Raw genomic sequence first — 12,009 nt, forward strand, 5'->3', positions numbered from 1 at the left:
CGATTTTAGTATTATTATTATTATTCGAAAAAAATCCAGCAATGCTGAGAACGTGTCACTCCGAAGAGGGTAATGAGAAAATAGAGATTCATGCAACAAACAGAGGGCTCTCTCGTTTGTCAGTGTCATTATAGAGGGTAAGGCAACAGAATCTAGAGAGAGAAAGTGCCGCCTCTGCTCTGTGAAAGATTGTTCAGAGAGAGAGAGTTGGAGATATTTGTTTGAAGAGATAAATCGGATTTCCACTGTTTCTTGAAACCTGAAAGTCCGTACGTTACGCGAGAAATTTTAGACACTTCCTTCTCTGCCGGACGGTATCTCTTTTACTTGGAATCAAGAATTGAGAGTTTTACTTGCTCAAGGCAAATACTGTGACTGTTAGTTGAGCTTGTCGGAGGTGAGCCCGTCTCAAGATTTTGCATCCGACAAAACTTGGAAAGTTGAGTTTAATTAGAGAGGTGCGCGGAAGCATTGAAGTTTGAATTGAAGAGGTTTCTTGGTGAATTTCTTTCTTTCTTTCTTTCTTTCTGGTTTGATTCCTGGTAGGTGGTTGTGTGGCTGATATTGATTTGACCCCACTGTACAACTCTCTTGCCACCTATCTGAGTAGTAATAATAAAACTCTTATTAATTTTCTTTTTCTATTGTGTATTGACTGTCGTCTTCTTGTACTCTTGTCTTCTTCTCCGGCTTCGTTTCTTGGGGCTTCTTTTCTCTTGCGCAGAGATTACTTTTTGATTTCTTGGGATTGGATTGAGTTTCAGTTTCCAGAATCAAATTCTTGATCATCCGAGACTTGGGATTTAGATTTTTTGCTTCTTTTATGGCTATTGGGGTTTGAATCAGTTGCATAAGCTGTTGGTGGATTTATAGACTAATTTGAAGAGAGATGGCATCTGGGGTGGAATTTGATGAAGGTGGTGAGACTAAGGGAAGTATGTGGGTTTTGGACCAGAAGCTTGATCAGCCTATGGATGAGGAGGCTGGAAGACTTAAAAATATGTACAGAGAAAAGGTAAACTCCTGAGTTCTTTCCTAGTACTTACTAGGAAGGATGTACAAGAACATGTATATAGCACGTGTTTTTGCACGTTAGCTTTTAGCCTTTTTCGCTCTGCCTTGAAGTTAACGAGATCTTGACGAATTGATATTCTTGGTCTTCCTTCTTTGTTTTTCTTTTTTCTATTATGTCCTCATGGTAATGCAATGGAACCCTACTTGATAGGTTTAGCATGATGGAAAACAAATCTGAATCAGCGGGAACTTGTGTCAGATAACTTTGTGCAGCTAAATTGTTGATTTGTTCTCATTCAGCTGGATTTATTTTGTTGTTGCCACTGCTGTTTCTTATTTATACAAGTTGCAACTTGTAGTCAATTTCGTATGGCCTTTCTTGAAGTTGGGGAGGTTGAACAAACTTCTTCAAGTGTATGTTTTTTGTGGCATTACTGGGATAGCTGTTTTGATCTGGGTTAAGGTGGAGTTAGTGGATTCCTTTATTTACGATGCTGCTGACTGTTAATGGATTAATTTTTTCATTAAACAGAAATTCTCAGCAATTCTGCTCTTAAGGCTTGCATTCCAAAGTCTGGGAGTGGTATATGGGGACTTGGGAACATCTCCCTTGTATGTGTTCTACAATACTTTTCCTCATGGAATAGATGATCCAGAGGATGTTATTGGCGCCCTTTCGTTGATTATATACTCCCTGACGCTGATACCTCTCCTCAAATATGTGTTTATTGTTTGTAGAGCAAACGACAATGGTCAAGGTAAGTCGCTTTCTAGGTAGAAATTTTTTTATGATATCTTATTAGGCACCTTATTCGTGAGATGTGGATCCCTTACTTAAGTAATCAATTGGCATCTCTAAGATAACTGTGCGAAAAATATAACGACATATCTTGTAAAGTTCTGATGTGTCTCGATATAAAGCAAACATATGGGATTCAGTTGTTAGAACAATGTATTTGTTCTAGTATGAGATTCGCACGATGGTATGTTGAGTTCTTCAAAATTGCTTGCACATAACTTCAAAACTCACAATTCTAAATGTAAAAGATTATAGATTAATGGAACCTCATTTCCAAGTCATCTATTAATAGACTGCTGTACTTTTATTATGTTAAGATTAACTTGTTTGTATTTTGTATTTTACTTTTTTTCTGGGGGTTCAAATTGGACTTCCATCGGACTGGAATCTATGTAGCCATATCCTTTTTTTTTTATTATTATTATTATTATTAACTCTGTTGGTGAAGGGATTATATCTGCCAGCTTTTTCTGGCTGCAAACTTTAAAAGCTTACATGTAACGCTTTGATGCTATCTGCTAAAAGTTACTAATGAAGAATGGTAGATTTATACTACAGTAACAGATCTTTCTTCTCCTTTTCTCAGGAGGAACTTTTGCTCTTTATTCATTACTTTGTCGGCATGCTAAAGTGAAAACAATTCCCAATCAACACCGCACCGATGAGGAGCTAACAACTTATAGCCGTAGCACATTCCATGAGCATTCATTTGCTGCTAAAACCAAGAGATGGCTAGAGGTGAATGCTTTCAGAAGAACTTCCCTTCTTATACTTGTATTAGTGGGGACATGCATGGTGATTGGGGATGGTATTCTCACTCCTGCTATATCTGGTAAATACATCTCTGTATCTATGTTTCCTTTTTCCCATCTGGTGCCTATTCATGTTTTCCAACTCAGGTGATCCATAATTTTACCATATGTGAATTGACAAACTAATGATTTCCTTGATGAGAAATGTTAATCATAATTGCCAAGATTTGAGCCACTTCATTTGTGAATGTATCTTTAACACTTGGATTATACCATGGAAAGGTTTGGTGCTGTATTAGAATGCAATTAGAGAGTAGTTTATGCCGAAGCTGGAAAAGATATGGTATTTTCTGTATTTCCATTGGTTTTGAGCAATCAAGGCTGATGGGGTTTTCTGAATGAAGTCCTATAAGCATATAGATCATACATATTTCAAGCGTTAAATGGTAACTATTTGGTACCCGTTCAGGCGTGTGTATTACTTTTTTTGGTACATGTTTATTCGACTCTTTGTTGACCAAAGTAAATGTGCAGTTCTTTCTGCTTCTGGCGGAATCAAGGTGGATCACCCAAAGATGAGCAATGGTATGATCTTGTATCTTTGAGTTACTAATTCTGCTTTTCTCTGTATTAGCATTACCTTTTGATTTCTTGCATTGTCTTCACTGCTTAGTTGCATGATCCTGCCTATTGTGTTTTTTATGAGATTGAGCATGTGTTTTTTAATGCAGATGTGGTTGTACTCGTCGCTGTAATCATATTAGTTGGTTTGTTCAGCTTGCAACATTATGGCACAGATAAAGTTGGTTGGCTTTTTGCTCCAATTGTACTGCTCTGGTTTCTCATGATTGGAGGCATTGGTATCTTCAACATATATAAATATGATAGTTCAGTCCTCAGAGCCTTTTCACCTGTGTACATATATCGCTTTTTTAAAAGAGGAAAGAAAAAAGGTTGGACGTCTCTTGGAGGGATCATGCTTAGTATCACAGGTCTCTCTCTATCTCTTTCTCAGATATTATCATGTAATCTTCTAGGGATTTTAGGTGGTATATAGTATATTTTTGAAGTCAGATATAAAAAGATTTGTGACCACTGCTTTCTATTGCAGGGACAGAAGCACTTTTTGCTGATCTTGCTCATTTTCCAGTTTCTGCTATACAGCTTGCTTTCACAGTTATCGTGTTTCCTTGTCTTCTTCTCGCCTACTCTGGGCAAGCAGCATACATCATGGAAAATAGAGACCACGTAGTTGATGCATTTTATCGATCAATTCCAGGTGAGCCTGAACTATGATTCTGATACTCTCATGACTCGCTTTAGCTGCTGCAATGAGATTTTAAGAATTAATATTTATCAAAATTTTGAAATCTGAAAGCACCATTTTGAAGTAAAAAGGAAGTGTTGAGACATTTGGAAGAGACTATTCATAGGAGAGATGCGAATTAAGATTTGAAAGATCCTCACAGAAAAGTCTTTCTTGATGTCCACGTCAAGAATTAGGCATCATTTTAATCCCTGACTTGTTAATTTAATTTTCTGTTTGCAGATAAAGTCTACTGGCCTGTTTTTATTATTGCAACTTTAGCTGCTATTGTTGCTAGTCAAGCTACTATATCTGCTACTTTTTCAATAATCAAGCAGGCCCTTGCCCTTGGCTGTTTCCCGAGAGTCAAAGTTGTACATACGTCAAAGAAATTTCTGGGCCAGATATATATTCCAGACATGAATTGGATCCTTATGGTCCTTTGTATTGCTGTAACTGCTGGATTCAAAAATAAAAGCCAAATTGGCAATGCTTACGGTGAGCTTTTCATGCTTTACACGATCATTCTTAATTAGTTCTAATCCGACGCCAACACTGTTATGTCCAAACATTTTTCAAAATTAAATAAATGGAAATAATAATGATATATTCTGTTTAATTCCTGTTTATCTGAACACAATAAACTCGTAATGTTTCATCATTGACATCACTGAGGTTCTAATTTTAGTGAAGATTGGGCTTGAGGGGAAACTGGAAAAGATGTGGCAATATGTCTTCTCTGTTTTGTGTGCATTACTAGAACTGTGCTTGTGTTGGCACCCTGAGACCAAATCGAATCTTGTATTATGGTGTTTTCAGACATGCGAATTGATGCAAGTTGATTACTTATATTGTTGTTGAGAGTTTCTCTGATCTAGTTGGTTGGTCAGACAACTGGTTTCTCTAGTTGAGGTCTTGTTGATAATGTCGTGTAAATTGCCATATGAATCGCAAACATATCAAGTGAAACTAGTTGGAAATTACCGTTTCTGTTGTTTAGTTTGTCTTTCTGGTAAATTATTGTTCATGAGCCTTCTCTAAAACTTGTGTATGATGTGACCACAGGTACTGCAGTTGTGATTGTCATGCTTGTGACGACTCTTCTCATGACACTAATAATGTTACTAGTTTGGCACTGCCATTGGATCCTTGTCCTGTTATTCACTTTCTTTTCTCTAGTGGTGGAGTGTACGTATTTCTCAGCAATGCTCTTTAAGGTCGATCAAGGTGGTTGGGTCCCCCTTGTGATTGCTGCTGCCTTTCTTATCATCATGTATGTTTGGCATTATGGAACAATGAAACGCTATGAGTTTGAAATGCATAGCAAGGTTTCCATGGCTTGGATTTTAGGCCTTGGTCCCAGCTTAGGGCTGGTCCGTGTTCCCGGGATTGGACTTGTGTACACCGAGTTGGCAAGCGGAGTACCCCATATTTTCTCACACTTCATCACAAATCTGCCAGCTATACATTCTGTGGTAGTCTTTGTGTGTGTGAAGTACCTTCCAGTCTACACAGTTCCAGAGGAAGAAAGATTTCTCGTCAAACGTATAGGGCCCAAAAATTTTCACATGTTCCGTTGCGTAGCAAGATTTGGTTATAAAGATCTTCACAAAAAGGACGATGAGTTTGAGAAGAAGCTCTTTGACAATCTCTTTATGTTTGTTCGCCTTGAGTCCATGATGGAGGGGTGTTCGGACTCGGATGAATATAGTGTATATGGGCAGCAAACGCAACAGTCAAGAGATTACCTTTTGAAAGACAATGGCCACACATCTTCGTCAAATCTTGACTTTACAATTTCATCAGTAGACTCAATTGTGCCTGCTAGATCACCAATGCATGCAAACAACACCATCACATCATCAGGTCGAGAAACAGAACTCGATGAGCTGGAGTTTTTGAGTAGTTGTAGGGATGCTGGGGTGGTCCACATTCTGGGGAACACAGTAGTTAGAGCAAGGAGGGAATCCAGGATATACAAGAAAATAGCTATTGATTATATATATGCATTTCTTAGGAAGATATGCAGGGAGAATAGTGTGATTTTTAATGTACCTCATGAAAGCCTTTTAAATGTTGGGCAGATTTTCTTTGTGTGAATTTCTGTTTGACCGTAATAAAGAAGGATTTTTTTATGATTACCACTAAGGTCATCGATTTTGCAATCTAATTCTTGTAGTGTGGATTGGGTGACTTAAGAACGGATCATGATTCTGAGCAGTTTGTTTGTTGCTTATTCATTAGGGTAAATCACAGCGATCTCTTCTAAGATTTTGTATAATTACAAATATTTTCTTATTAGTTGAAAAGATATTAAAATTATAAATATAGTTGTAATTTACCCTATTCTTTATCTTGTGGGTTCATCTGATAAAATCATCCTTTTCAACAGCAAATTGCAAGTGGATATATTCCTGTGCGAGTTTGTCACTGTCCGAGTAGAATAAATGGGCAATTCCATCGCATCTCTCAGTACAGAACATATAAATAGAACTGCACTGCACAATTTACCAGGGAGGGATAAAAGAAGTTCGCGAATTTATTTGTTTGCTTACAAATGTGGGTAACTTCTTTTTGTTTCCTCGAGGTATACACAAATGTAGTCATTCATAATGACACTTCTGCCTCACACAAACACCACCTGTAGCTGTTATATCCCCGTGAAGACAGGCTATACAAAAAATATGCTAGACGAGACCATTTTTAGGAAAGCAAATAAAGATAATATATTACATAATCACTTGGGTGACTGATTGTGCGCTGTAAAGCCTTGTGGTTTTGTCGAGCATGCTGCAGACATGGTACGTAGGCGTCCAGCAATCTCAGTGAAGGATGGCCGAGCCAATGGATCTGGAGCCCAACATTGCTCCATCAGTAATCTCCATTCTGGGTCACAGAAGGTCGGGACCGGGGGCCGCAGTGTATTATTCACTATACCACCTGCTTTCGGAAGATGGGAAAAGTTCAGAGTTCCTAATTTCCTTCTCTTGTAATTCTAGGACAAGCCATAACAGTAAACAAGATTTCGTCACTCAAAATGAAAAACTTAATTCACAAACCTATGATTGCACCATAATGCATGTTGGCATAAGGTTCCTCACCCGTGAGAATTTCCCAAAGTACAATCCCAAAGGAGAAGACGTCAACCTGTAAAGAAATGAAAGATGAGTTGTTACAGAAAGTAAGATGATAAAGAACCTGCAGAGCGATGGGTTCGATCTGGCAAATAAAGTAAACTGAGAGAGCCATATCCGACATAAGAATTGGGATCAAATGAGCATTCACATAGTATAATAGTAAATAGTTGAGCACCCTCTGGTGTGATAGCATGAGCCACTATTTTCTGAATCTCCTGCTTTTATTCTCTCTTCTATATTTCTTCAATTTTCAGGGGTTGGGAGCAGTGATTCACACTAATCATGCAGCAGCTATTAACTATGCAAATAATTTCCCACCATTTCTTTTGCATGGTTTCATAGAATATAGCGAGGGAATTGGTAAAACTTACCTTTTCTGAGACCTTGCTACTGCTACCATTTAATAACTCCGGAGCCATCCATGGAAGGGTTCCCCGGACACCACCAGTAACCAATGTATTTCTTTTGATTTTTGACAAACCAAAATCACCCACCTGACATGTTTTCCAAAATAAAAGTAAGATAGCTGAAATTCATCAACCACAATTATAATCTAAAATTTCTTCTTTGAAATCCTCTCTCCCAATTTCCTCTTGGACCATCCAGTTAGTGTTCATAATTTTTCCCATGTTTTGGTAAAGTGTAATTGCTTTCGCGCTTACTATAACAACGATTGATACAGTGTAGCACTCAACCACTTAAAAAAGCATGTACGCAGCTTAACTGTACCATAATATCAATCACAGCAAAAAGTTTTGATATCTGTCTTAAACCAAGGTGTTTACCTTGCAGATGGGTCTGGAAGGATCCTTCAAGTTGACAAGCAGGTTGTCGCATTTCAAATCAAAGTGCACAATGTTCCTTGAATGCAAATATTCCATTCCAAAAGCTGCATCCATGGCAATTATGAGCCTTTTGCGACGATCGAGATGCCTGGATAAATTGCATGTGAAAAAGGCTAAAAGAAGGCAGGGATTAGCAGGCAGGACTTCTAAGCATAGGATAATAGTACCTGTCCTTGGAAATTAAAGCATGTCTAAGGGACCCATTCACCATATACTCTGTGACAGTTGCAAGTGTCCCTCCAGGACCGTCTTGTACTACACCATAAAAAGCCACCACATTGGGATGGTGAAGCTTTGACAAAATTCCAGCTTCATGCCAGAATTCTGCTGACTACAGAATATCATAAGAAGGTTACTGTCACAAAGTGAATCCATGGAGACAGTGATGATAAATGAACAGAGAAGTCCTCATCCAAAAGAAAAGCCTAACATGACATAATTTCTCTTCTTTTTTTTTTCCCACTCCTTTCATGGAGAAATGGAAGATAAAGTCATTACCTATTTCTTAACTATTGTAGCAATAGTTCTTGCAAAGTCACTTATTCTTTATACAACTATCAGTCATCTGGAAAATAAAGAAGAATCGATTAGATGCAACTCACCAGTCTCTCCTGTTCAGATGAGCGACCTATGAAACAGCTCTTCTTTATTCTCTTGATAGCAACATCAGAACCCCTCCATTTACCATGATAAACTGTCCCATAAGTTCCAGAACCCAATTCCCTCAACTCTTCAAGATCTCGGTTCTTTATAATCTGTAACCCAACAAGAAAAAGTAAATACCAACAAGTGGATTAAAGCTGCCATTAATTTACTGCAATTCTATACATACCAAGCACACAAGATTGATGAGAAAGAGTTTTATGTTTCCAGTCCTACCCATGGTTGAGCCCACGCATGTCTTATTCAACTTTTTCTACTCACAATGGGTAGGATCTTTTTCTTTTTCTCTGTTTTTTTTTTCTTTGCTTCGTGCGTGTTTTTGAATGAGAGCTCCTAAGCTGTACTAGATGTTATTTCAGTTCTGTATATACATGTTAATTAGATTCTCTGATAAGAGGCACTGTACCTGTAGGGCACTGGGATCAAACTCTCCAACGAAGAAGTCAACAAGAGGGAAGGCTGTAGGCTGAGCTGCTTTTTTTGCATCCTAACAGTAAAAAAATGACTACATGACATAATTGAAATGAGGTAAATCTTTCAATATTATTGATAATGAAATAATACCTCGTAATCTGACCCAGCTGTCCTTGAGTTCATTGGACGGTTGAATTGCAGATTCTGAATACCAGTATTCTGAGAAATATCATAATCTGAATGCAAATTCATGGTGTTAGGTCTTACAGGGGGAGATGATGGTCTCTGGATATCAGCATCAAGATTACTACTAGAATGTGCATGAACTTCTGCAATGGCATCAGCCTCAAATGGTGGATTACCATAATCAATGGGTATATCTTCTCCAAATTTTGCTTGTGAAGGTGAGAATGTCAGATGATCCTGATCCATAAGGGAAACATCTTTTCTGGAATCTTCTTGTGCCAAGTTCTGAAAGAATGACCAATCTTTAGGTACATGATCAGACAAGTTTGCACTCAAACCAGCTGCATCACCATGCAGTGGCATGACACCAGCAGAGCTGTCTTCTGCTCTAGCATTAGAAAATATATCAGACAAAAAATCATGAGGAAAACGATCATTGATATCGATAAGGATATCTCCATGCTCGGGAGAGCCCGCAACAACCCGGGGCTCACTTTGGAAAGCAGCTGCAAAAGGAATTTCTTCCCTACCCATAAATTTCCCTTCATTGGCCTTTTCATTCATCTTGTTATGATGGAACTCCATTGATGTCAGAGCGGATTCATTATGGGGATACTCTGAAGTTCCTTGGTTTTTCATAGGAAAACTCGACCCAGAAGTAACAGCAATAGGAGCTACTACAGCATCCAGCTCAGCCTTGTGATTTGGCTCATTTTTGTCACAAACAGTGGTAGTCGTTGCACTGATGACAGCAGCATCATCTGTTAATTTCTGAGATTCTTTTAGTTTCTCTTCAGTATCCCCTGAACCCACATATATTGATTTGGCAGCATTAAACTTTTCTAAATTGGCTGTCATATCCTTATCAGTCAATGTATCAACAGATTCCAAGATGTGCTGTGAAACATCCGATCGGGAGTAAGTCATTAGGAGCTTCGGACCGGAAGAATCATTAGATTTGGACAAACGACTAAGCCCTGCCTGTTCCCTGTGTACTCTTTCTGAACAAAATAGCCGTTGAGGAATAATATCTGGTTCATAGCTGATGTCTTCAGTATAGACATCAGAGTCACTATGAAGAGGCATGGTTGCTGCACCAGATGTGTAAGCATGGTCAACGATGTCAACCTTATGATCCCTTACATCTTCGTGGTTCTTCTCACTGATTTTTGTTGGCAGGACCAAAGTCCCTTTGTCTGTGGCAGCACTTATAGCAGATGCTTCCAGTTTCTTGTTATTTAAAGATGAAACATCATATGGATGTGACAAGATCGCCTTCCCATCATCAAGAGGCTGCAGTTTAGTAGAGTCACACGTTTTCCGGATTGAACTCTCATTGTTCATCTGTGTATCCATTCGAAGAATGTCTCTTCTTGGAGAATGATCCTTATGAGACTCAATCTTTTTCTGGACAACAGTTCTATTTTCAAGTTTTAACTCCAACGATGAGACTCCAGGCACCTTGGCATTCAAGCTCCCATAAGACTGGTCCACATTTAAGGCCTCATGAGGAACCATTTGCCGAAGGATAGGGTTTGAGACCAATTTTTCTGCATCTGGTCTATTGTTCAATGGATGATGAGAACCATAATCATATTGAAATCTAACAGATGATGGAACTGTGATCTTCTCATCTGCAGTGGAGAGGATGTCCACTTGGTTGGAAGCACGTGATGAATGCCATTCAGGCTGTTCGCTGATAGTTTGGACCTGGTAACCAAGTGAATTGGCCTCAAAAGCACATGATGAACTGGGCATTTCTATCTGAGAAGATTGATTTGGTAAAATTGAGACAACTTCTGGATGAGCAGTACCACCTGAAGGCAAGCTCGCAGCAATTTGACCAGGCCCTCTCTCAACATTTAAACCGAGTAACTCATCCAAATTGTTCCCCAAGTGGCTATCCAGACCAATTGAGTTTTTTCGTGATCCGAAATCCATACCATTTACAGCAGCAACATATTGAATATCAGAATCACCTTCCAGGCCCTCGAGACCAAGCTGAGAATCATCCAAGTCATCGTTTGAAATGAGAAACATCCTGAGCTTCTGTGAGCCACCATCATCAAGTACATTATATTCCTCCATCATATTCTGGAGGTCCTCATCAGAGGATACTGATACCAATGCATCAAGATCCTCACCAGGAAGCTGATACTTAATAGAATGAGGTTCGTTATATATTGCCGATGTCTTCTGCTTAAGCTCATCCCATGAAATATCCTTGCTAATGCGGAGAATGCGTGTTTCACCTCCAACATATCTAAGTTTCCGATCACTTGGACGAGGCAAAATTTTGCCACCAAAACTGCAGAGCAGCTTCAATAATTTAGATGGACCACCACACGAGCCCAAGGAAGAATGACTATGAAGCCTGTGGACACTCGTATTCTTTGATGACGCTCTAATCATTGATTGAAGTGGCTTGCGGGTAGATTTTTCCTCAGTTTGAGAACCATCATCCACAGCATCTTGGATATTACCCTTTTCAACAGAGGGAAACAAGGAAGTGTCAAGGTATCTCTCAGAACCAGCATGAGATGCTCGAAGCACACCATGTAGATCCCCAGATGTAGTTTCACTATTAGCTCCAAGAGAAGAATTTGGAATATAATGTTGCCTGGGGTTCACCCTTTCCCACATAAACTCAAGAGCAAATTCCTCACCAGTCTGAATGGAGTAGTTGAGAACAGGTCTTGCTCCAACAGTTATATTAACTTCCCCTGGCCATAATATTTTATCCATAGAATTGGAAGCATCCTGACTAAACATCTTACTAACAGAACCTGGTCCCTCCTTCCTGTTATCGTCATAACTGTAACTAAGCGGACCAGAGTTGTTTTGCTGGCCGATTAGGAATTTTCGAATATTTTCTTCCATTTCTGCGTATTTC

General features: G+C 38.9%; 2 protein-coding genes across 6 annotated transcripts; one reads left to right on the forward strand and one right to left on the reverse strand.

The window, feature by feature from the left end:
• LOC105175884 (potassium transporter 11) lies at positions 1 to 6,036 on the forward strand. Of its 3 annotated transcripts, none has more exons than XM_011098519.2 (9): positions 1 to 499; positions 725 to 1,015; positions 1,547 to 1,772; positions 2,400 to 2,645; positions 3,100 to 3,150; positions 3,297 to 3,557; positions 3,677 to 3,844; positions 4,115 to 4,369; positions 4,937 to 5,970. In XM_011098519.2, the coding sequence occupies exons 2-9, from the start codon at positions 890 to 892 to the stop codon at positions 5,968 to 5,970; spliced, it is 2,367 nt and encodes a 788-aa protein (XP_011096821.1). In that variant the 5' UTR covers positions 1 to 499; positions 725 to 889. The 3 variants fall into 3 exon arrangements, with proteins under 3 accessions (XP_011096821.1, XP_011096822.1, XP_011096820.1); XM_011098520.2 differs by having other exon boundaries at positions 1 to 491; XM_011098518.2 differs by having other exon boundaries at positions 1 to 1,015; positions 4,937 to 6,036.
• On the reverse strand, positions 6,380 to 12,009 carry LOC105175953 (the record flags this gene model as incomplete). Of its 3 annotated transcripts, XM_020698259.1 has the most annotated exon segments (9): positions 6,380 to 6,811; positions 6,931 to 7,018; positions 7,380 to 7,502; positions 7,794 to 7,941; positions 8,021 to 8,184; positions 8,456 to 8,608; positions 8,923 to 9,003; positions 9,081 to 9,166; positions 9,293 to 12,009. In XM_020698259.1, coding segments are annotated over 9 exon segments (3,750 nt in total). In that variant the 3' UTR covers positions 6,380 to 6,608.

This window comes from Sesamum indicum, linkage group LG12, assembly GCF_000512975.1.
Source record: "Sesamum indicum cultivar Zhongzhi No. 13 linkage group LG12, S_indicum_v1.0, whole genome shotgun sequence".
In the NCBI taxonomy this organism is placed as follows: Eukaryota; Viridiplantae; Streptophyta; class Magnoliopsida; order Lamiales; family Pedaliaceae; genus Sesamum; species Sesamum indicum.

What these genes read in the sequence shown, in the direction of transcription:
- LOC105175884 (XM_011098518.2), top strand. Translation starts at nt 890, where the DNA reads ATGGCATCTGGGGTGGAATTTGATGAAGGTGGTGAGACTAAGGGAAGT. An exon ending in ATTTTATCGATCAATTCCAG is followed by an intron (nt 3,845 to 4,114) that starts GTGAGCCTGAAC and finishes TTCTGTTTGCAG; the next exon opens with ATAAAGTCTACTGGCCTGTT. An exon ending in CCAAATTGGCAATGCTTACG is followed by an intron (nt 4,370 to 4,936) that starts GTGAGCTTTTCA and finishes ATGTGACCACAG; the next exon opens with GTACTGCAGTTGTGATTGTC.